The 25,647-nt window shown below is 36.8% G+C and overlaps 2 protein-coding genes and 1 long non-coding RNA gene across 4 annotated transcripts; 1 reads left to right on the top strand and 2 right to left on the bottom strand.

Moving 5' to 3' along the window:
- Positions 1-1,612: 1,612 nt before the first annotated feature.
- On the bottom strand, positions 1,613-2,461 carry LOC116017411. The gene is made up of 3 exons (XR_004097900.1): positions 2,373-2,461; positions 1,842-1,896; positions 1,613-1,668 (listed from the first exon to the last, which is right to left on the bottom strand). It is a non-coding gene; the product is annotated as an uncharacterized LOC116017411 (long non-coding RNA).
- A 2,622-nt stretch (positions 2,462-5,083) lies between these two features.
- LOC116024752 lies at positions 5,084-7,210 on the top strand. Its single transcript, XM_031265775.1, has 3 exons — positions 5,084-5,761; positions 5,883-6,363; positions 6,787-7,210. Exons 1-3 carry the CDS (start codon positions 5,084-5,086, stop codon positions 6,966-6,968), a joined length of 1,341 nt encoding a protein of 446 aa, XP_031121635.1. The 3' UTR covers positions 6,969-7,210.
- Positions 7,211-7,522: 312 nt separating this feature from the next.
- On the bottom strand, positions 7,523-23,667 carry LOC115996220 (TOM1-like protein 9). Of its 2 annotated transcripts, XM_031235382.1 has the most exons (11): positions 23,426-23,667; positions 18,414-18,492; positions 16,697-16,795; positions 16,504-16,617; positions 15,195-15,352; positions 10,795-10,876; positions 10,418-10,503; positions 9,502-9,678; positions 8,768-9,228; positions 8,231-8,680; positions 7,523-8,131 (listed from the first exon to the last, which is right to left on the bottom strand). In XM_031235382.1, exons 1-11 carry the CDS (start codon positions 23,524-23,526, stop codon positions 7,689-7,691), a joined length of 2,250 nt encoding a protein of 749 aa, XP_031091242.1. In that variant the 5' UTR covers positions 23,527-23,667; the 3' UTR covers positions 7,523-7,688. The 2 variants fall into 2 exon arrangements, with proteins under 2 accessions (XP_031091242.1, XP_031091234.1); XM_031235374.1 differs by having other exon boundaries at positions 7,523-8,680.
- Positions 23,668-25,647: the final 1,980 nt, after the last annotated feature.

Genomic DNA, 25,647 nt, shown 5'->3' with positions numbered 1-25,647 from the left:
GGACCTCCGTGTGCGATCCGTAGATTGGACTTCCTCCAAGTTACGATCTTGAGGTTGGGGGTGCGACTGTTGCCTCTGGGAAGGTCGGGGCGCCTGTTGTTCCACGGCAGGGATTTGAGGAATTGCAAGCATTTGGGGAGTGGGTGATACAACATAGTATCCGGGAGTTCCCGGCCACGGTTGGTATACCGGAGTCAATCCTTGTTGTGGAGTCCCTTGCAACGGGTTCCCCCCAAGTGCACCTGGTGGTGGAGTCAGCATTTGGCCAGTTGGGGGCAACATGGCATATGTCACTGGAATTTGAAAGCTCGTTTGCCTTGCATGTCCGCCTGCATTCGGGTTGACCGGTTGGGTAGGTCGTGCATCTTGCCTCTGGTTGGATGTCAACTCGTTCATTAGGCTCCTGGATCGTTCCAATTGCCGACGTAGATCATCTTCAGGGAGTGTTTCAACTACATTGTCAGGGTGAGGTCCGACCAACCGAGTCGGGCTCCCCCTACGCGCATGAGTTTGGCTCAAACTTTTCCTACTGTTCGTCATCTTAAGATGGATAATAGTGTGAAGAAAGAAAAGATAAAGGGATAGAACAGAGTGACTCGTTCAATCCCCACGGACGGCGCCAATGATAGCGTTAATGTAAACGGGGTCTACGATTACGCTACGGATACGTGTGTTACGGGTGGTGAGGAATGTCGTTCGGCCGGTCAGACGGTCGGTCTACCGGTCAACGACTGAGCGGTTCGAAGCTATATCGCTCTACGGTGACGAACAGTAATAAAGAGTAAGCAGGAGAAAGACAATCGGCAAATCACAAGTGTATTAGTGTAGTACTGATGAGTCCCCCCTCCAGTGAGGGGAATGACCCCTATTTATACAAAGTGGATTCACTATGCACATGGTGTCTGATATGCAAGTGGAGGGCATATGGGCTGTCACTCCGCAAAATGCGCATCGGTTTGCTCGAAGTGGTTGAGTTGCTCGAGGTGATGAAAACACGGATCCCCTGTTCCCGAAAAGTTGTCGGTCGTCACATCAAGCAACTGTTGCGCTCGTGAGCCTCCAATCCACAAGGTGTGTTGCTTCCGATCATGCGGCCGACGAACCGGGCGACCGTCGACGGACCGTTGGGTGACCGTTGACGGACAGGTTGGGTGACCGACGGACAGGTGATTTACGGACCGACTAGTACATGTGCATATTTACCCATCAAGCATAAAGGCTCTCTCTCATGTAGGGGTGTGCATTTGGTTAACCGAATTACCCTTTAACTCTTAACAGAACCGAAATTTTAAATCAAAATTTGAAATTCTTTAAATACAAACTAAATCCATGCATCCATAACTTAAAAGCACAAAAATACAAAGTAAATCCAAAAATGCAAACTAAATCCATAAGAAAATTAAAAATATACAAAACAAATATCATAACACAACAAACTTCAAAAGCACAAATTATAAGAATTTCGGGTAGATGACGAATGTGTAGCTTCCACAGCTTCAGGAGGCTTTGTTGATATCCTTTTGGTCACATTGTTCTTTCTCACTTTTGTTGTGCATGGTTCTGAGGAATTTGAGGTTGCCTGTTCTAGCAATCTGGTTTCCCACGGTCTCGCTGCCATCCGCAAACTATAGCTTGAAGCCTCACCAATCCTCTCAATGCCCTTCTTGCCTAGATTGGAAAAAAGTAATGTGCCAAGAAATTTAGTATCAAACTGTAGGAAAGCTTGAAATGTAGATAGACAACATAAGGCAGTCCAGTATATCAAACATAAGCTTAGAAACATGGCAATTTGGTGAAAAATGCACGCAAGCAAGGGATTATGGGTTTCATAAACACTAAACTTGTCAGTGTCCAAGAACAGGTGACTCAACTAGCATATTCTTTCCCACAAGGAGCCTGAAATAGAACATTTGCAGTGATTAGCATATTAGCATATACACTACATATGCACATCTACAAGGAGAACATAAGCTAATTAGCAGATACACTACACACTGGATTACTACTTAAAAAATAAAATTTTATTATTAGAAAGAAAAAATATATTTAAGTATTTAACACTAAAAAAACATTGTTAAGATATATATATATATATATATATATATATATATATATATATATATATATATATATATATATATATATATATATATATATAGANAGACTGAGAGCTCGCTACGGTAAATAAGCTAATACTGCAATTCTGCAAATGTGAAATGTTAACAAATAACAAGGAGTAATAAGCTACTGTAAATAAGCAAATACTGCAAATATAACCTTGACAGAGCATTTTGACAACAGACAGCATGAGACAACAGCACACTGGATTACTGGAAATGATAACTAAAAAAACATTGTTAATATATATATACCTCGTGTCCTCGTCGACGGTGGCCTACTGGCGGTGGCGGACTGAGTGCGAGAGAGACAGTGAGGGGCTGGGGTGGCTGGCGGTGGCTGACAGGCAGTGGACGGTGGCCTACTGGCCTCTATCCCTGGAGGCTGGAGCAGGTCCACGGTTCTGGGCTGCTGGCGAAGTGGCGGTGGGCTGGTGGCGGACTGGGGCGGTGAGAGATACAGAGTGCGAGAGAGACAGTGAGGGCTGAGGGGTGGTGGCCGGTGGGCGTCAGCGATGATGGAGATTTGAGAGAATGAGAGATTGCGAGCGAGAGTGAGAAACAAAGAGGGCTGGGGGCGGCTGAACGCAAATGAAATTATGGATTTAGGATTTGGCATGTTATATATATATATATATATATATATATATATATATATATATATATATATAAATTTTCGGTTAACCGTTCGGTTAATTCGGTTAACCGGCTGTTTCGAACCGAATTAACCGTTAACCGAAAATTCCAAATTCCTTTAACCGTTCACCAAACCGAAAAAGTTCGGTTCTGTTACGGTTAACCGAATTTGATCGGTTCGGTCGGTTAACCGAAATTTTGAACACCCCTACTCTCATGTGCATGTGGTAAGTGTAAATCAAATCCCAAAATTGGCGGTTTCTTCATCAAGGGAGAAGCTGACGATTTTATTTTTTTTTAATTTTACCTGCTATTACCTTGATTTTCCATGTAAATTGATCTAGTGGCACGAACTTAAGAAGTTATTGGCTAAATTGCATTAAAATGAAGAGTTGAGATGTTTAATTAAAACATTCTAATGGCACGAATTTAAGAAGTTATTGGCTAAATTGCATTAAAATAAAGAGTTGAGGTGTTTAATTAAAACATTTTATAGTTTAGGTACTTTGTTGCATTTTGGTCTATAGTTGACCCTTATCCCATTACAAAATTAACTTAGACGACGTACAAATACGCACTTAAATATAAATTAAATTCATTGTTATTTAGAATTTTCGTACACATATTTAATCGATATATATTAGATAGAATTTAGAGAAACCCTAAAAACGATACATAGATACATAGGAGCAGCCGCCATCGAAAAACGATTAGGGTTGTATAAAAAGTAGAGTTCGAGATGTCGATTTAAACCCTAGGCGGCCGTTGAAGAACAAAATGGTGGTATAAAGAGCAGAATTTGAGACATCGATCTAAACCTTAGAAGAATATCATCGCCATTTATGTGAGAAGTTGTAAGATTTCTTTTTTTCTATATTTGTTTCTCTAATCATTAAATCTATCGATACATAAAACACTTGCATGAGTATTTCTTTTTAATTTTCATTATATTCGTTGACTGGTCAGGTGCAATAGTTATTGTGAATTTGTTAATTTTTCTCTTATCTATTTCTCAAAAACACAATCTAATTGAGCAATAGTTATTGTGAATTTGTTAATTTTTCTCTATTTCTCAAAAACACAATCTAAGATTCATATGAAAGGATAAATGATCTCTAAATCTTAACAAAACAATATTAAAATGTATACATACATTTCTAAATCTAACATTTTAAATGAAAGTTGTGTAGGAATGAATTCTTTGAATTTTCTATGATTGATTTTGGAAATGATCATAGAGCAAATAGGAAATAAGTGAAAATAATAATAACAAACTGAGGTTTACACACCACGTGCATGTCTAGCTAGATCACTAGGTGTGCATGTTATATGATTTTAGGGGAAAACCTTTATTTTTATTTCTGCTAATTATTGGAACATCATTGGTTATGTGCATGTTCATGATGGAATCCAAAATGAATTTATAAATTTCAGGCCATTTAATTTTTCTAAAATCGAAACTATTGCAAAATTGTAAATATAGAACTCTATATTCACAATTACAGAACTCTATATTCAACCGTATAACATAATTTTTGAATCTATATAACAAAATTGTAAATATATAGTTAAAAAATTGTGAATATTGAGTAATATAATTTTGTATATTGAGATCTAAAATTGTAAATATAAAATTCTAAAATTGTGAACATAAAGTTTTAAAATTGTGAACATGGATTCGAGTTAATCATGCAAGGTGAACCCGGTGGGTCCATAGCATAATTTGCCCACAATTGGAGTATCATTCCAACTAAACGTGCATTCCGAAACTAATAAATAAAAACCGCTTGGAGTATCCTTCCAACTGCCAAGATAATAAATTAGAATAATCCTCTTTCCCAGCCCACAAATTAAAACATCTCTAACAATTAGCAACTTAAAAATGAAAAATAAAATCATCTTTACTATAAAGTAATATATATTTCGTTTGTGTTATTTTGTGCTCTAATAATATTATTCATAAACACTCATCATACTCATTGTCTATGCAGTCATCACAAGGAAAAGTTTAACAGGATTACAGAATGGCAGGAAAACATATGTGTAATTGTCATGCTTTTTCTATTCGGTAAGCCTTTATCATCCCCTCCGACACACACATATATAAAAATTTGTATTCAAGTGAGAACCACCTCTTAGGTGAGAATATGCGAACTATTACATGAATGTACACAATTTATCATGGTGTAGATTATGTGCAGATCGTGTGCATTCATGTTGGTTCTCAGCTAAGTGTGGTTCTAGCTATTTTAATTAGTATGTAGTTTGAAATGTAAAGACAGATAGTTAATGGTATATGCATGCATGCATGCAGGGAATATGCTAATAAGATGAGGAGGAAAAAGTGGGAAGACGACACTAGTAGTAGTAGTAGAAGAAGAAGAAGAAGAGCAGCAGGAGGGCTTAATAAGGTGGTTCCGAAATATAGGTGGTGGCACTGTAAAGACTGCAGGCTTGGGGGGCAGGAGGGGAGAATAGGAGAAGCCAATAATAATGCTACACAACCCCAAAATGATGAAACCACGCCTAATTTGAACATGCCTAGGCGTAGGCGTAGGCGTAGGCTGGGGAGGTTATCAGGTGCACACAATAACAACACTGCAGGGAATTATAATGAAACTATGAAACTTAGGAATGGAAAGACAATTGAACGTGGTAGTAGTAGAATTCCAAGTGAAACGGAAAGGGAAAATGACACAATTATTAGCCCTTCCAGAATGGCATCTAATCCTAATCCTAATCCTGCTATATCACATTGCACTGCTGCTGCACAAAATGTTGGGAGTGGTGTGGACAAATGCTACACTACAGATAATGCCCCACTTCCTCCTCCTCGGAATAAGGGCATTCTTATTAGAGAAGCAGCACCAAATGCAAATGCAAAGGCAAATGCTGCTCATCATCACCAATCATTAAGGATAAGATCATCACCCCCTACTCTGCATAACAATCCTTCTGCAACTTCATTCACCAGATTAGGGAAAGCCCCTATTCTGCATAACAATGAGGTACCACCTAGCTTCTTCAATTCTTCTACGTTACTATATATATATTCTAGCTTTATCTTAGTTAATGCATTTACTGACTTGATTCATCTGCTTTAATTTAATTTATATATGCATGCTACAGGATTTTTCTGATGAAGATGATGATGATGATGATGATGATACAGAGTCTGATGAGGACATAAAAATGCTAAGATTGGAAGTCGAGGCTCGAACCCAAAAACCAAATATTCAGACAAGGATTGATGATACTTTAAAAGGGAGGGCTTATGGTTCATATGGAAACCAGTCATCAGCACACCGGCTTTCTCCTGGAACTAATTTTCAACCTAATCAACCCAGAGGAAACATTCATATAGCCACCGGGGTCCTAATACACACTGGATCATCAAGCCACATCAACAACACACCAACTGGGCTCCCTGGATCACCAAGATCTTCTATGAATAATCGGGATCCTCGTGGGAGTGAACTTATTTCACCCAGACCTAAATTTTTCAGCTTCCCCCCGCCATCTAATCCCAATAATCTCACCTTTCACCCTCAGCTTTCTAATCTTGGTGGAGCCTCAACACTGCAACCAGCTGTGACTTCTTTATTTGGCGGTAAGTCCCAACTTCCAATAACTCTACTTCTTTCAAAATACCTACCTAGCTTAGCTTAGATTAAGAAGTACTTCAATTCTCACAAACACAAATCATGCATGCCCATTCAAAATTAAAGCTATCTAGCTCCAATGTCTTTCAAGACACTACCTTTACTAGAAATGGAATAATGTTTGAATATATATATATATATATGCTTGCACTCCCATAAGAATCACACTTAGTAAGACCCTGCGAACTACTGCATAAGTGCACAAAATCTAAGTATCAATCACACATAGTGAGAACCTGTGAACTTACTTGTATGAGTGCACAAAATTTGCACAAAATCTGCACAAAATGTACTCGTACTACATGAATGCACAGCAATTCAAATTGTCCATTCAATTCAACCAAGTGTAATTAATAAGTTATTGGTTTCAGGTACAGCTCCAATGCCTTTAAACCCTCATCAACAGCAATCACCAAGGCTGATGTTGCAACTCTCACAACTTGGAACGACCAGACCACCACCCATGACTACTGATGCAAACAACACTACTAGTGGGGGTGTTCTACACAAAAATCAAGGTTCTAGTCAAGGTAATAAAAAGGATTCTCATTGATGGAGGAGCTGAGGAATGAATTGCATGCACCTGTAATGCTGTTTTTATATATTGGTGTTTAACGACAACTACTTATGGTCTTGGATGGATTTATTTATAGCCCAGCTTGAACCTTTTTTTGGGCGGGACTAAATAATCTCAGCTGTAGCTGAACCAAATACAATGTGACTGGATTTGTTTATGAAATGATTTCGCTATTTTCATATAAGTTTGGAGTTCAATTATTTTTACAGACAGTACAGTACAAGTGAATGAGTGATATGCACATGAAATATTTTTCACTTATACACAAAATGTGCCTAATTAAGAATTTGTTTAGATGCATACTGTCAATGTGGTAAAAATACATATGGTAATAATGTCCCAATCTTTTTCCATCTTCTATAATCAAAAGAAGATGGCCAACTACTATGTAGTGAGATGGCATCTCTGATACCATTCTAAATGGGTGATCACAAGATCGAACCCCAGTGGTGGGGGCATTGATTCTTTGGGCTCAAAAATATTGAGAAAGTATAGAACAGATACTAGCTTGTAAAGAACCATGAGTGTTTAAAAAAAAAAAAAAACTCAACTTCCAATTGAATATACTATAATCAAGAGAGAGGAGAGAATCCATCTACTCTTCACATTATTTCCACCTAAGGACTGAATAAGAAGAATACAGAGGAGAGGAGGATACAAAACCTTTTGGAAAAATGGAAAGCATGGCCAAAATGGTCAAGGGCACCTGCTCCCAGCTCTGGCAGGATCTGGTTTTGATGATTTAAATTTGGAAACGTCAACGAGATCGCCAAAAAGTTTGTCTTCTAGGTTTGTGGACTTCCCCATTGTCACAGGCACATATGAGGAGGGCGTGGAAGCCAGATACGGAGGGCCTTTTAGGATACCATCATCGTCTTGAATATTTAGCCCGGACATTCTTTGCTCAAGGAGCTGAGAATTTTGTTGCTGCCCAAAACCACATCCATACCCAGATAGTTGATTGGTATATGTTTGTTGGGAATACATATACAGCATCTGTGCAGATGGCATTTGTTGGGAAAACAAACCCATTGATTGTTGATGTTGTGGATTCAACCCTACCAACTGGCTGCTTTGTATTGCCTGATTAACAGTAAAATGACCACCAGGACCATATACACCACCAACTTGCTCATTGCCTAACAGCTGGGAACCATTAGCAAATACAGCACCAGGAAATTGCGGATGGTTCATTGCAACCAGCTGATTATTTTGCATAGTTAGAGCATGAGGATTACCTCCCAGCTGATTATTTTGCACTGGTAGAGCATGTGGACTACCTCCTAGCTGATTATTTTGCACTGGTAGAGCATGCGGACTACCTCCTAGCTGATTATTTTGCACTGGTAGAGCATGCGGACTACCTCCTAGCTGATTATTTTGCACTGGTAGTGTGTGCGGACTACCTCCCCGCGGACTATTTGTCAGCACTGATAGTGCATGCGGGCTAACTCCCAGCTGATTATTTTGCATCTGTAGAGCATGTGGACTACCACCCAGCTGATTATTTTGCATTTGTAAAGCATGTGGAGTACCAGTGAACTGATTACTTTGCATCGATAGAGAATTCGGACTGCCTCCCAAAACCTGATTGTTTTGATACGTACATGGACTACCACACATTGAGTTGCTATCTGTTGTCTCAGCTTCCCAAGGAGGAGCGGGAAATGCACCATTGTCTTGAGAACCTGCCAAGAGATTGAAGTAAAGGTTCTCAAAACTTGGGAAATTAAAAAAAAAAAAAAAAGGATTAAAAATTAAAAATCAGAATCCACCATAAGCTGGAAAAGCTGGATGCTCTTGCTGAGTTATATGGCCATTCCAAAGGGCATTAGAGCCTTGAGGGTATGGAGACTGTTCGTATTGGGGTGACATTGTTCCAGAAGCATTTCTATTAGTGTATAAAGACGATTCTGGGGACTGAAGATTCTGCTGCTGTGGAAATTGTGGAGGCAAAGGGTATTTTTGGCACCCTGGATATGTAGACTGAGGATTACTGGTTGGTGAAGACATGTCAATAAGAGCAAGGTCATTCTGCTGAAAAGCTGGGCTTGCAGGCTGAGGTTCTCCAACTGGAACAATTGCTAGTGAATTCTCTGCTGGCAGTGAACTTAAGTCATCTCCGCTCAAAAGATCTATCTTAGGACCAGTTTTTGTTGTTGTTGATTGGTCATTTTTAGCTGATAGAGTAGCAGGCAGTGGTAACTGAATCCCTGAATTAGTGCCTGATGCAGAACTGCGAAAGAAATAAATGTTAAAAATAAATAAAGAAAGATCATTTACATCTTAGAAGCAATGAAAAGGAAATTCACATTATTGCAAAAAACTAGAGAGAAAATAATAATAATAATAACAACAACAACAACAACAACAACAACAACAACGTAGAAATGCACAAAAGTGTAAGTCAATATTCGAATTCATAATGCAAACATTCTGTTTGCAAAAAATAAGGCAAATCAAATAATTATCCAACCTATAAGGCAAAGGCAAATCAAACTTTATGTACCCTTTATCTGTCTGCTTGCTGTCTCCTTTGTTAAAAAGAGTAATCATTTGAGCAGCTTCAGATTTTGGTTTCTGTGCTTGAATAGATGAAGCCCTGGAAGAAATTGCTTCATGTTTGGCAAGGACACGTTGCAAGTCATCATTCAATGTTAGTCCTTGGCATAGTAGTGATTCATCCCTGCATCATGTAAACGCAGATTATACTTGGGAATTAGCACTTAAAGGAACATTTGAACAACAACAAAAAAGGAATAAATTTTCCATGTTCAGCAAAGGAAAACAATGTGGAACTAGCTAAAATTTATTTTTCTGAGAAGTTCGTATAAAGATGAACAACTGCAGTAGTGAGTCTCAACTTCTTATAAAGGGAAATTTTTCCTGAGGTATGATGGGTGAAGAGTCATTAAAATCAAATTTACAAATTTTAGAATAATAAAAGCAAAAGAATACATACCAAATTTGAGTTCTTTTACCCAAAACCCTCACAAGTGCATCTAAATTGCAGGTTTAACTGTCATTTGATTTTTATGGAGATGCTTTACCATGCTTGAAGTGTGAATTTATGTTTATTAAGTGGTGAACAATAATGTAAAGAGAGAGCCACATCAAGCACCCCACTGCTCTCCTTTTAGTGATGCTGCATATATGGATGCAACTAAAAAACATGATAAACAAATCTAAAATCTAAACCACTTGAGAGGCAAGTAAATGCTAAAGTCCATCTTTGTTAATATCACAGAAGGCATAAAGCTCTTGGTAAACATCACATATCACTGCGCTTTGATTAGACATTCTTGTTTCCATGTTAAAAGGAGAACAAAAACAAAGAACATGAATTAAAAATTTTAGCAACAATTCCAAAGAAAAAGAAAAAGAATGCAATTTGTAAACAGTAGTTGAAGTAGACAGGGCCTTACGCAGTTGAGTTTACAAGGTATACCACTCTTCGCTTGTATGTATTGCATTGTTCCACCAAATCAACAATAACCTCCTGCTTGAGACTCTGTCAATCCAAATGCGAAGATGCTCAAACAGCACAAATAGGGAGAAAATTTGAACATAAAAAAATATTTAAGAACAAGAACTCTTAAATTGAATAAGTTCAAGAAAATATGCTCAGCTCCCAACTAAGGGTTTTACAGTATATGGTCAATTCTCACCACAATAACTCAACAATATTAATATCTGTATCAAATCAGGTTTAAATAGTAGACCTTATTGAACCGGTGCTAGTGCTGCTGAACCAAAGACTCATTCAAGTACAATAATGTTAATAGGGAATTAGGGATAATACCTCTTTGTTTTCAGGATCTATTGCACTAAGCATTTCTGCTAGGACATACATAATAGCACGTGCATTCTGGATCTCTGTCAAGCTAGCAACAGAAATTGAAAGTATAAGAAATAAAAGAGATCGTTACTGTCAACATCATAAAACCTAGCAAAAAAGATATATTTACTAAGACATTCACCAGTGACTGGGTAAGAAAGGCCCTTAGTCACAACAAAAACAGATACATTTACATACTAATACCATACCAGTTCAGATTATACACATTAACATTAAAAAGCAAGGGATATATATTTAATATTAACCAATAATATTGAAGTGATAACAATAACTACTAAGACCCAAATGCTCAATAATTCTATATCCTCCCTCCCATTCTAAGTGTCTTAGTGATAAGTTACTAAATCAAGACACAAATGAAAATGGAAACTGTTTAGACCCTAAAGCCCATTGATCAATAGGCCCATTAGGTTGATAGGTTATTCCTGTATAAATAGTGGTAGTTTGTACAGTTATTGATTGAGACAGATGAATAGACTTTATTCTCTCACATATTCACATGGTATCAGAGCCTAAACCCTAGTACCCTATCTCTGTCGCCGGTCACCACCGCCGGCCACCGGTCGCCGCCAGTCGCCGCCGCAGTTTTCCGGCCACCATCGGACCAGAGTATTTTTTCCTTTCTTCTGCTTATTATGGCGTCACCTACAACTTCCTTTACTTCCTTCCCAACTATTACTATGGATAATTTGGTTGGGGGTGAGAACTATGCGTCTTGGGCTGCTTCTGTTAAACTTTGGTTCAAAGGTCAAGGTATGTCTCCTCATCTAGATGTGAAGGTTGAGGACGTTAAAAAAAACAAAGATGAATGGGAGAACGTAGATGCCTTATTATGTAATATGTTATGGCAGTCCATTGATCCTTGTTGAAATCGAGGGATTGAAAGGCCTGGCGGGTGGAAAATAACAACCACCCGCCAGTTAGACAGAAGCAAAGTATGTGAGAAAACCAAAGAATAATAGAATATATGAATATATTATAATGAAAGAGTACAATAGGTTGTTCTCTATGCCTCTATATATACTAAACTAGATACCAAATCTATCCTAATAGGAATTGGAAACTAAGTCTCCATATGCCTACCTACCTAAATCCCTAAAGACTGCCTAATCTATAGAGATTCCATATATTATATCTATATTCCATAACACTCCCCCTCAAGTTGGAGCATAGATACTAATCATGCCCAACTTGTTACACACATATCACATGAGTGATAGGACATTACATCTAGAGGCATATTCTTTGAGACCAATACCCAAGTCTTGAATCACTTGTTCATTCTGGCATACCTGGTTCGTCCCAAACCATTCTTCTTCATCCGTTGGCATTCCATAATGCCACGGGCATACCTGGTTCATCCCGAACCATTCTTCTTCATCCATCGACATTTTGTAATTGCCACGGGCATACATGCCAGGTCCGCACCCCTCCTGGCAACCGTGTTGTCCATCCTGCAGCACCCATGTTTCTTCAGAATGAGCAAGCTGCACTGACTCAACTCATACCCTCTAAATATAAGACTAATCATATGACCGACAACAACACCCAAGCTAAATAACAACTTACAACTCTCAAATTATAACAAACTTACAAAATAAAACAAACAATAACATGACACTGGCAGGAAACAAGGTAAAAGATGTGGTAGTTCAACACGAAAAGCTAGAAATAGAGACCGAGTATGATAGCATCATATTCGGGAAGCAGCGGGTCATGCATTTACGAAACTGTCCACAGTCGCCGGAAATTGCAGATTGTTGAGCGGAGTGCAGATTGTTGACCGGCGGTTGACTGTTGACCAGCATTGAGTGGCCGTTGACCAGCGTTGACCATTCTGTTTCTTGGTTTGAGAGGTTTAGTAGTGTTGTTATTCAATAGTTTGGCATGCTTCAAAGCAAAGTTGACCATTCTGTTTCTATGGAGATTCATCAAGAAAAAGCATATATTTTGTTATTTAGGTCAATGACATTGTTATCACAATGGATGACTCAAAAGGAATAAAGAAACTTAAGAAACATTTGTTCTAACATTTTGAGACTAAAGATCTCGGCTAATTGAGGTAATTCCTTGACATAGAAGTTGCTCGACCCAAACAAGTTGCTCAATCCAAACAAGGTATATGTGTTTCTAAACACTCTTGAAGAAGCAGATATGCTAGATAGCAAACTTGTTGACCCCACAGACCGATGGATTTGAATGTCAAACTTCTTCCAGGGTAGGGGAACCTCTATCTGTTCCAACCAGATATCGAAGATTAGTTCGCAAGCTATTGTGCTTGACTATCACCCATCAAGATATCTCATTTGCAATCAGTGTAGTTAGTCAATTTCTTCAAGACCCATGTGAGAATTGTTGGGCGACGGCCGGGTCGGCCGAGTTCAGCGCCTGCTCGATTCGAGACGTGGCATTGTGGCCATGGAGGGATGTGGTTAAATTGTTAATGTCCAAGGTCCACCTACTTATCACCAATTAGTTTTAAGAAGGATATGGCAACCAGATAACCAAAGAACTCCGTGATTAAGCGTGTTTGACTTACAAGATGGGTGACCTACTGGCTACTAGGAAGTAAGCATAGTGCAGCGCTAAGATCCATCAAGAATCATTGGGATGCAGCCATTAGAATTTTGAAGTATGTAAAAAGGTCTCTAGATGCAAGGTTGTGTTATAAGGATCATGGACAGAAATCCCTGAATTTTCCCTAAGAACTTTTCCATTGACATCTCTGATTATTTTTATATTCAAGCCCAATTTTTGATAATTTTGACTTTTGAGAGCCATTTAACTAGCAATTAGTATTGACAGGACTTCCAAGGAGATTTGGTGCATAAGCAGACCTGTTTTGAACATTTCCCACTGTTTGTACTGTAGGAGTATGATGCATGCTAAAATAGGAAAGCATAATGAAGGGAAGGAAATAATCAACCTGCATGAGTACATGACTGATTAGCCCAATGGATGGAAATAATCAATCAACATGATTGACATAAAATCAGGGATAAAATAATAATTTATTCAATTTGAAATCCTTGATAATGTTTTAATTATTTATATCCTTGTAGTAGATTATATATTAGGCCCTTTCAGTAGGGAGAGGCATCAGGAAGATCGTTTTGATAATCAGCTAGTAGCTGAGGAGGAGGTCTTTGACTTGCTGGGGAATTCCAGCTTTGGATTCCTGGGTTTACTTTTCTGTTCTTGCAATTTATATTCCAATTTAATTCTTTTGCTCAACTCCTGCCTCTTTACACCATCAATTGGTCTGACCTCTTTTCAGGATGATACAAATGGAATCTAGAGTAGAAGCCTTAGAGAGAAGAGTTAGGAAGAATTCCACAGAGATGTGGACAGACAATTGACTAGCATGGAAGATGCCAAATCCAAACTCTCCGACAAGGGTCACCCTTGCAGTCAAAGGGAAAGGGTTGGCTGAATCCTAGCACATCCACCACAATCACCAATGCATTAGTTAACTCTCATATGGAAATATCCATTCCAGCCATTACCTATTCCCCTTTGCTCTCAGTGGATCCCATCAAGGTGACAAGCAGAACTGTTGAAATCCCCAATTTTGATGGGATGGATCCAATTGGATGACTCACACAAGTGGAACAATATTTTACCATACAACTTCAACCATTGCTCTCAGAAATTGATGAAACTTTTATAGGAAGGTCACGAGTGGAAACTAGAGAATTTTGCTGGAAAAGGTCACTGGAGATGGTCACACGCACTGGCTCATGGAGGCTTGTGACATCAGAGGCAGCAGAGCAAGGTAGCATATGAGAGCATGTGTCCAGGTTTCCGGTGGCCAAAAAATTGGGCAGCAACATTTTTGTAAGCCGAGATGTTTAGGAAATTAGGGTTTGAACAGTAACTCTTAGAAACTAATGAATGAGGAAAAGGAAAAAGATGGCAGTGTGTGAACAGTGCTTACTGCTGCTTGCTGGAAGGAAATCAGGCCACAAACGTGACACTGATACCATGTTGAATAATTGGGGAAGATTTTCTTTAAGTCATAGCTTGAAAAATACACTTGATAACACAAGAGTACACACATATATACGGTATACCCATAGGCTAACCTAGAGTATATCACCAACATGGGTTATATCAACCAGTTCACAACACATGCAAAAAGGCAAAAGGCACATGCTATAAACTCAACAGGTACCTTATTTAGTTAATGAATTGATTACTTCACCAAAACAAAAATAAAACTTATATTAGCATTAGTTCTCACTATTTATCCATCAATGATACTACTAGCATAAGCATTAATTCAACTTATCTATCTTATTTTACTTGTCCTCCAATTAGAATATGATAATTAAAAGATTCACCTCAGTGTTGGAAACTCAGCTTCTGCTGAAGACTCAGCTGCATTCTCTCTTGATTCATGTTTGCAAGGGTTTTGAGGATAGGATGCCATTGGACGTGATTGTGGAGGTGTAAATACAGGTGATCTCTCAGATCTCTTAGGAAATACATATCCCATGCGCTGAAAAGTCAAGCAAAAAATTTAAGAGGACATTAGTGTAAATTCTCCCGTATGGTAATTTGGCCACACAGAACAGTCTATTTTGGGCATCAACACTAAGTTCAGTCACCTGACCATTTTGGTTTTGTAATTTCAATACCTGATATCATAAATGGGGAAGTTAACTACTCCATATTTAAGTCAACCAAAGCTTCAAAACTTGGTCTACTGAAGAATGCTAAAACAGAAAAGCACTCACAAATTTGAAAGATCATAACCAATCTCACTAAATTCTAGATTTACACATTATTAATGACAGATGAAATTATGGAATCTCCAATTCAATTTTCCAGAACATTTCACCAGAGGCTAGAATGACAGAATCCATGGCTGATTGGCTGAACCAAATCACTGTTAGAGGGGGCAGTTTACAAAAGTATGCGCATTTTAAAATATACTTGATGTTGAGATGTTAGCCAAAATAGGCTTAATGTGTCTGCCAAACATCAAGCAACTTCACTAGCAATTGTTTGGCAGACCCGAGGAGCCTATTTTGGTGAATTAATTCTGAAATTGGACTACTCTGGCAAATTCTCCTATAAGAGAACATTCATTTCAGCATCTAAAACATCTAGGAAGGAACCATGTTATAAAGTCATAACTAGGGTAATTCATTTCCATTAGATATAAGGTAATGACCTCTCAATTCTATCCATGGTCTACCACTCAAATAAGTAGTAATAAGGAGTAGTTACAGTGATGAAAGGAAGAAAAGCCAGGTCCTTGAAATAAACAAAGAACGAGTATGGATCATGTGCGATGGAAAAGAATTCTTCACACACTTGGAAGCCAAAATTTAACTGTCTAGCCAGAAATGTAACTTCCAACACCACCATACTAAAGTCTGAAATTTAGAAAATGATTGAATGAAAGTAGATTACACAGCTTGAAGTGCCTTTTGCAGCAATAACAACCTATAACTTACTCTTCCAAACTTTTATGTTAACAATGCACTGATGAAGTGACTGAATTTTGCTCTCAGCATGTTCAGCTGGTTTTTCAGTTGATATAAATAACAGATAATGTTTACTTCTCACATTAAAAATAATAGTCAAAAGTTCATAAAGCAAAGAAGAAAGTTCTGTAATGTATATGTGTCTGGTGCAACATACCCCCAACTCCTGATATGCTGCAAAATATTGTGGATATCTTGCCCTTGGCCCTCCAAAAGCTTCTTGCCATGTATCTATTAATATCAATATCTTTTCTTTGACACGGTAATCAGGCTACAATAGCAAAATGTTATGTTACTGATTTCTTTCATAAAAACGGTCAAAATATTGAAATAAGCGAGCAATTAATTACCTTCTTCCTCACAATTCTCATCATTTCATGAAGTAGATCTTTTTCGGCAATGTACATATGAACAGCGTCACCACAATTCTTCACAATTGTCTCCAGAAGCTAGAAAAAGATATACAAAACACAGCAATAAAGTAACATCATCCACAATAAATTTGCCACAAATTTGAACCTTGCAAACATTAGATTGCAGTCTTTGTTAAGGTCCTACTCCAATCCTCAATATAACTTATTAGCACGTATAGTCTTCATAATGAAAGATCCTCTTAATGGATGCAATTGGAATAAACATGCAGCAGAACAGAATTACAATGGGCAAGGAGTCATGGTCTGAGAAAAAACAGGGGTATTGAATATATTCGTCGGGCTCAATCTATTGTACAGTTCAAAGTAACTTCAGGTCTGCCCAATACCAGCATAATTTAGCATTCAACCTGACTTCACAGCCTTGATCAAGTAATCAACCACAAAACTAATTATAATTACGGAACAAAGTTCCCCTAGTACCAATCATATCACAAATTTTTGTCCTCTGCACCATCATTTATCTGTGTGTCAAAACTGTAGGGAATACCACCATATATACATGTAGCAATTACATTTCTTTTATATACAAAGTAAAGATTAGTGACTATAATCTTACCATGCCTATCAGTATCTAGATGCCATTACATTATCACCTTATCTTATGATAAGTAATCACATTGCCACTATATATATCCACAAACAAGAATTTTCTAAATTAAACTATCGATTAAATCTAGGGTCATGAAAAATTATGCTAGGCATCCCAAGTCATACTCCTAGCGTTATCAAGAAATAGAATCCATTTAAAAGAAAACCTAATATGAGTGGTGTACTGCAGAGTTTTACTTATTGTTTTCAACTCTCCATAGTTCACCCCAAGGCTGAAGACATCTATGGTTAGCAATTTAGTTCTCCAGTTCCTCCTGATCTACTAGGTTAGTTGAATCTAAACCCTTTCAAAAGTTGTGACTGGTTTAGCTTTATCAGTGTAGGCTCACCTTCAGAAGGGAAATCTTCCCAAGCTGCTCTGCATTTATTGCCCAAGCATTAAAAAGCACTCAGAAATTCCATAACCATTCTATGAGACAAGGCATCCAAAGTTATTCAAGTACACCACTAATTTGATATCATTATATATAAGTGTTTATATAACCTATTAGATTATGTTAAAAAAATAATAAAAATAAAAGATAAATAAATGAATAAATAAATAAATAAAACTAATCCAACCAACAAGGAGATCAGTACAAACTACTCCATGCACTTTAAAATAGCACCTAATTATCAAAAGTTTAGAATACTTAATTGCAAAGCCATTCTCAGTAATAAAATCCAAAGTTATCAAATGACTTTAAAGACAGAAATGCATGAAAGTAGTTTATCTGAGAGAAAAGCAATAAGCCAAAAATACACCTTCCAAAGTGGGAGAAGTCAAGTTACATACGGACCACACATACACACACTAGAAAGAAACCAAGTGGGAACCACACATATACACAGCAAAAATAAACAAGCATTTCAGAAGCAAGTAAACAATAATATTATCGAAAAGAAAAGAAAAAAACAAGTAAACAGTAATATTATTATAGCAATGACAACTAGTCAAAACAACATCGATCATGCAGAGTTACAGACATTTTTTTTCAAATAGAATGTGGCAACTATAATGCATATGAAGTCGATAACAACTTACAGTTAAGGCAAGAAGTTGAACTTTCGGATTCTTACTGCCAATTCGCTTCCTAATGCCTTTAAGGATATCCTTTCCCTGCCTGGTGAATGTGTATCAAGTAAAAAAACAATACTAACAAAGTCTGGTAAATGGTATTCAATCCTGCAATGATTTATTTACAGAGATAGCAACCTCACTTTATAGGAAATAAGATGGCCCTAAACTAGAAAACACAATTTTTAACAATAACTCCTAATGTCTATAAGTTCTCCTAAAATTAGACAAGATTAGCAGTTAAGATACTTGCATAGTACTCTAATCTCAAAATATGTAATCTGAGATTAGGAATCTAATCCCTGATTTCCTGTTTTTCTACACTCCCCCACAAGCTGGTTTGATATATCTTCCATTGCCAGCTTCTTTGCAACACTATCAAATTGATTTTTTACAATCTTTCTGTTACAACATTAGCCAGTTAGCCACTTGATTGGTAGTTGGAATATATGGTATGAAGATTATTTGACTATCAATCCTCTCATTAACAAAATGTTTGTCAACTTCAACATTTTTAATTCTGTCATGAAGACACAGGTTGTGAGAAATTGCTAATTTTCTATACCAGCCTTATTATTGCTGTAGACTTTAATTGGTGAGGATGAGACAACCATCAATTCTTCCAACAGTCTTCTTATCCACATAACATTGCAAATCCCATGAGCATTAGCCAGAAATTTAGTTTTAACACTGCGCCTTGCCGGCACATTATGTTTCTTACTCCTCCAAGTGACAAGGTTTCTTCCTACAAAGGTGCAATATCCTGACATTGATCAACTATCTACAATATTGCCAGCTCCGTCCAAATCAATGTATGCTTCTATCTGTAGGTGGCCCACAGTTCTTAAAGTGTAACCCTTTTACCAGGTATTCTCTTTAGGTATCTCAGAATCCGATAGGCAGCTTCAAAATGCTATGGCCTGGGTGAGTGCAAAAATAGACGTACCACACATCCACACTAAATGCAAAGGCTATGTCTGGCTGAGCATGTGATAAGTAAATTAGCCTACCAACAAGTCTCTGATTTTGCATCCTCTTTTTTACATCCTTTTCTTCAGCTGGATGCAATTTTAAATTAGGGTAAATAGGGGTTTCACCTACATTGCAACCAAGAATTCGTGTTTGATAAAGAAAGTCCAAGGCACACCTTTGCTGGTTCAAAAAGATTCCATCCTTAGATCTAGCAAATTCCATTTTAAGCAAGTACTTCAGTGCTCACAAATCTTTGATTTCAAATTCACTTGCTAGTTTACTTTTCAAAATTCAAACATCCAATATCTTCATCACTTAGTGCTTCTTGGTTTGTTCTAGGAGCAAATGGGTCAAATTTTTCTGAAAGAAAAGTTTTGTGGTTGTTGGATAGTTTTTTATGCAAAAGATATTTTGCATTGGGATGATTAGTGAGTGATAATATAGGAATATATGAATCATATATACAAAAGTTTAGGGGTTCAATTGAAGAGGAAGTAGAATCAAGGTTAGAATTAACCTGAGTTTTCTCAAGACCTTCATTTGGATCGTGAGATTGGCTTTTCATTGGAGAGATAAATGGATTAATACTCTTCATTTGAAGCCTTCTTCTGTTATAAACCAGAAGTTCAGGTTTCTTTGGCAGCAGTTCTCCCTGTCTTAGATACATCAATGTTTGGCCTTGTCCCTTGATCTTTATCACTCCGAAATTAATTTCCAGGTCTTGTTTACCAAAGTGATTTGCATACAAGATCAAGGAAGGTAACAGTTTGGATGCATGCCAAAATTTGTCTTCTCCTTTATGACTCTCCCACTGGCCCCTGAAGATGATCTTTTGAGGATAAAAGGCAGTGTTTCCATAAAAGATACATCCATGCTGATATGGATTACTTTTGTAATAGGGTTAAAGCACTTTATCCCTTCTTATTAGGAGCATACCCTATAACACAAATTTCAACTTTTGGGTTGTTGATCTTAGATAGAAGGAATATAGAAAAGGAAGTGCATCCTAAAATTTTTAGAGGTAAATTTATAGTCAACTGAAAGGTGGGAAAATGATTTTGAAGGCTATCTTAAGTGGGTTTCAAATATTAAAACGTGGCTAGGCATTTTGTTTATCTAATAAGATGGAGTTAAAATTGCCTCCTACCAAAGATATTATGGAACATGCATCCTAGCTACTTCAAGATATGAAACAACTTCTGATATTCTGAAGAAAAAAGGTAGTTGAGGACCAGCATGTTTACAGGGGCTGGAGAAGGCCCTACTCTAATACCATAAAAAACAAAGAGCTTAAGATGGGGCAAAGGAATTCAAAATAACTTTTATTCAGCAGTGATTTACAAAGACAGCAAGCTCACTTTATAGGAAAGAGGAGGGCCCTAAACTGGTATAGAATATTTAGCAATAAGTCCTAACATCTATAATTACTCCTAACATTCCTCAAGATTTATATGTTCCATATTTGCATAGTATCATATCAGAAAAGAGAAATAGTAATACCTAAAAAAATGTAATCCAAGATTAGGACTGAGTTCCTGCTTTACACATTCAGCGATGTACCCAATAAAATGATATAATAGGTTATAGAAAAACTAATCATAAAGACAATCTTTCTATCAAATTCCTTCTCTAACCCAAGCTTCTCTTCCTATTGTTGTACATTGAATAAGTAACTAACTTGTACCAACCTAAAAACCACAAATCACATTCAACTCAAAAAACAAATGTTCAGCTCTCTTTCAAAATCATTCAACAAAATCCCACTAGTCCGTAAATTCCAATTAAACTATTCAATTACATGTAAGGGCAAATTTTAAGGTACTCCACAGAGCAGAATACGGTAGAATATGCATTATTGTTAATTCTATTAAACTCTATGTTCTTTTCTCCTATACTGCATATTTCTTTCAGGTAAGCTTCTAGTTCAGATTTATTTTTCAAAATTTATCTTCATGCTCAGTTGAAGTTGATGTCCATTCAAATGAACATTACGTCCGTTTTGATTGAATTGTATTTTTATTTTGGATGAAGTGAATGGTCATTGTGATGTTAAATAAACTTGACCAATCAGTTGAAATAAACGAGAAAATCAATCGAGATGAGCATATATTGTCCATAAAACAGAGTACAGTACTCTCTCCCACATAGCATTTCACGTTTGATGTTTATTGTTTTTATAGCTGAAATCAACTTTCTAAAACCTCCAGAATGACTATTGCAGAAGCTATAAATTTATGCAAAAAAAAAAAAAAAAAAAAAAAANGAAGCCTTCTTCTGTTATAAACCAGAAGTTCAGGTTTCTTTGGCAGCAGTTCTCCCTGTCTTAGATACATCAATGTTTGGCCTTGTCCCTTGATCTTTATCACTCCGAAATTAATTTCCAGGTCTTGTTTACCAAAGTGATTTGCATACAAGATCAAGGAAGGTAACAGTTTGGATGCATGCCAAAATTTGTCTTCTCCTTTATGACTCTCCCACTGGCCCCTGAAGATGATCTTTTGAGGATAAAAGGCAGTGTTTCCATAAAAGATACATCCATGCTGATATGGATTACTTTTGTAATAGGGTTAAAGCACTTTATCCCTTCTTATTAGGAGCATACCCTATAACACAAATTTCAACTTTTGGGTTGTTGATCTTAGATAGAAGGAATATAGAAAAGGAAGTGCATCCTAAAATTTTTAGAGGTAAATTTATAGTCAACTGAAAGGTGGGAAAATGATTTTGAAGGCTATCTTAAGTGGGTTTCAAATATTAAAACGTGGCTAGGCATTTTGTTTATCTAATAAGATGGAGTTAAAATTGCCTCCTACCAAAGATATTATGGAACATGCATCCTAGCTACTTCAAGATATGAAACAACTTCTGATATTCTGAAGAAAAAAGGTAGTTGAGGACCAGCATGTTTACAGGGGCTGGAGAAGGCCCTACTCTAATACCATAAAAAACAAAGAGCTTAAGATGGGGCAAAGGAATTCAAAATAACTTTTATTCAGCAGTGATTTACAAAGACAGCAAGCTCACTTTATAGGAAAGAGGAGGGCCCTAAACTGGTATAGAATATTTAGCAATAAGTCCTAACATCTATAATTACTCCTAACATTCCTCAAGATTTATATGTTCCATATTTGCATAGTATCATATCAGAAAAGAGAAATAGTAATACCTAAAAAAATGTAATCCAAGATTAGGACTGAGTTCCTGCTTTACACATTCAGCGATGTACCCAATAAAATGATATAATAGGTTATAGAAAAACTAATCATAAAGACAATCTTTCTATCAAATTCCTTCTCTAACCCAAGCTTCTCTTCCTATTGTTGTACATTGAATAAGTAACTAACTTGTACCAACCTAAAAACCACAAATCACATTCAACTCAAAAAACAAATGTTCAGCTCTCTTTCAAAATCATTCAACAAAATCCCACTAGTCCGTAAATTCCAATTAAACTATTCAATTACATGTAAGGGCAAATTTTAAGGTACTCCACAGAGCAGAATACGGTAGAATATGCATTATTGTTAATTCTATTAAACTCTATGTTCTTTTCTCCTATACTGCATATTTCTTTCAGGTAAGCTTCTAGTTCAGATTTATTTTTCAAAATTTATCTTCATGCTCAGTTGAAGTTGATGTCCATTCAAATGAACATTACGTCCGTTTTGATTGAATTGTATTTTTATTTTGGATGAAGTGAATGGTCATTGTGATGTTAAATAAACTTGACCAATCAGTTGAAATAAACGAGAAAATCAATCGAGATGAGCATATATTGTCCATAAAACAGAGTACAGTACTCTCTCCCACATAGCATTTCACGTTTGATGTTTATTGTTTTTATAGCTGAAATCAACTTTCTAAAACCTCCAGAATGACTATTGCAGAAGCTATAAATTTATGCAAAAAAAAAAAAAAAAAAAAAAAANAAAAAAAAAAGAGAGATATTATAGAAAGCGAGAACACAACACACAAATTCGAGTCGGACAGCTGGGCAAGGGTCATACCCGGCGTTGTGATTACAAATGTCGCAGATTCCAATGTTCACGGCCCAATCGGGGCCGATGAGCATCTCACTAGTCGCTCTCTCAACCAAGGAGTTCACCATTGTCAAAACGCCATTGCAGGACTGCCGCCGCAGCCTCACTGGATTGCTCTCACCACTGCTCAGCTCCTCCGATGCGATCACAGAAATTACACAAAGAAAGCCAAACTGCAACAGAAAAACAAACAGCAAATCGCTATTTGTTCCTGGAACCGAAAAGATCGAATCGACTTCAATCCGTCTTTCTCTCCCCGCCCTTTTCTCTCTCTCTAGTATCTGTGTGATCGCTGCGATTTTTTTTTTCATGATGATGATTATGAAATATGAAATAATTACATTATTACTAGAATTATTTTGTTCGCGTCGTTGTGCCCATGCAAATACTTGCATGCTCCTATTTGTCTTCTAGTCTAGGAAAATACTACGTGACGATTTTCTCAAACGTGGACAAAAATATGAATGTTTTGAAAACGAAACAAAAATAACAAAAACTCAATTGGAACATGCGTTTGAGCTTAGAAACGTATGTTTCATTTGCGTTCTATTTTTTTTTCCTTTTCAGAATGCAGAATTCATACGTATAAAATACGTCAAACGCAAGTAACACTTGCCTTCTTCTTCGCCAGTTTGAGAAAATCGTCAATTTTTTATCAAATAAGCATCACTATTGTAGTAAAAGTGTGACTTATGAATAATTTAATTAATTAATTAATTAAGAGTTAATACACAAGGATTTTTACTGAAATGGATCGAAAACTTTTTGACACTTGTCTACAAATATGAGATGATTTTAAATCTTGCACAATCCTAAAAAAAATTATTAGGATTTGTATTTTTTGTGTTGATCAAAGGAAGTCCCAGTTATCAATTGCAGGTGGTATTGTAAATATGCCACACGCAATTGGAAATTGCATTTCTTCTTTGTATTTGTGCACAATAACACAAGTCTCAATAGATTTTTTTCTAGTGCGCATACGAAATAACAAGACTTACAATTGAGAAACTAAGTATAGTTTGTTTCTTCAATAATTCAAATTGAGTGTACAACAAAATGCACATAATCAATTTTACAAGTTAGCACACAAAACTTTTTTCTTTTTTTGAATACTACTAACTCTATTACAATGCAGTATCTGTTCATAACTACTTTCTCAACCTATTGAAGCACAAGAGAGTATTGCCTCCACTGAGACTCACCACCTCCCGTATAAAGGGAAGGGTTTGATGTCACTGGACTACAAGGTTCTTCGCAGTTAGCACACAAAACTTAATCCAACTTCTAGCACTTAACACCTTTTAACATAGTCTTATGTTGCAGTTCATACTTACCACACTTACTAAGATGTCCAAGATGCAAATGACACATCTTGGTACTATCACCATAAGACTGAATAGAAGAATGAACTCCACCTACAATTATACTCCCTAATAGTTTATAAATATTCTATGATATCGTCCTATATCTTTCATTACAGTCAACATACCCTTACAAATTTTAATGGATTCCCTATCATCTTCAACGTACTTTATGAATAAAATCATTTTCATGCGAAGTGTCAAGAAAAATTGGATTATTTGTCAACCTCAGTATATGTCTAACATCACATAAAGTCGTAGCACCACCATCATACATCTTAATTTTGCTTTCAACGATGACAACAATATTATGAACCAAAATTTCTTGATTTGAATGCGGTAAACCACTCTTGACCAGTATATATATACACACACACACACTACACACACAAAACATTAAATTTTGTTAAGAAGTAAATTTTTTAAATTTAAACACAAAAAAAATAATATTATTTAGGTTAAATTATTTTAATATAGAATAATAATATAATGATCTTTTTGAAGTTGGCTCGCGCTGGTGGTGGTAATGCCAACCTAACCGGGCTCAATTGCCTACTATGTAGGGCTTATGTCAAGATATGGTCTCGAGCTCATAGTGCCGATGGTTGCCATGCCGACCTAATCGGACTTATAGCATCGATGGTGGTAATACCGACCTAACAGGGCTTCGTACACGACTAATCTACATACATGATCGTGCTACAATTTATAAAGCAAAGTAAACGAGGGTAATTCTTCCTTGTCGGTACAAAGACCGTAGTTTTTTCCGACTTTTCGATCGTAATCGATCTTAAAGATCGTAAATGAGCACCTTATTCCCAACGCCCT

Source organism: Ipomoea triloba, chromosome 1, assembly GCF_003576645.1.
Source record: "Ipomoea triloba cultivar NCNSP0323 chromosome 1, ASM357664v1".
Taxonomy (NCBI): domain Eukaryota; kingdom Viridiplantae; phylum Streptophyta; class Magnoliopsida; order Solanales; family Convolvulaceae; genus Ipomoea; species Ipomoea triloba.
Note: the sequence above shows the minus strand (reverse complement) of the source record. Positions and strands in the feature narration are given on the sequence as shown.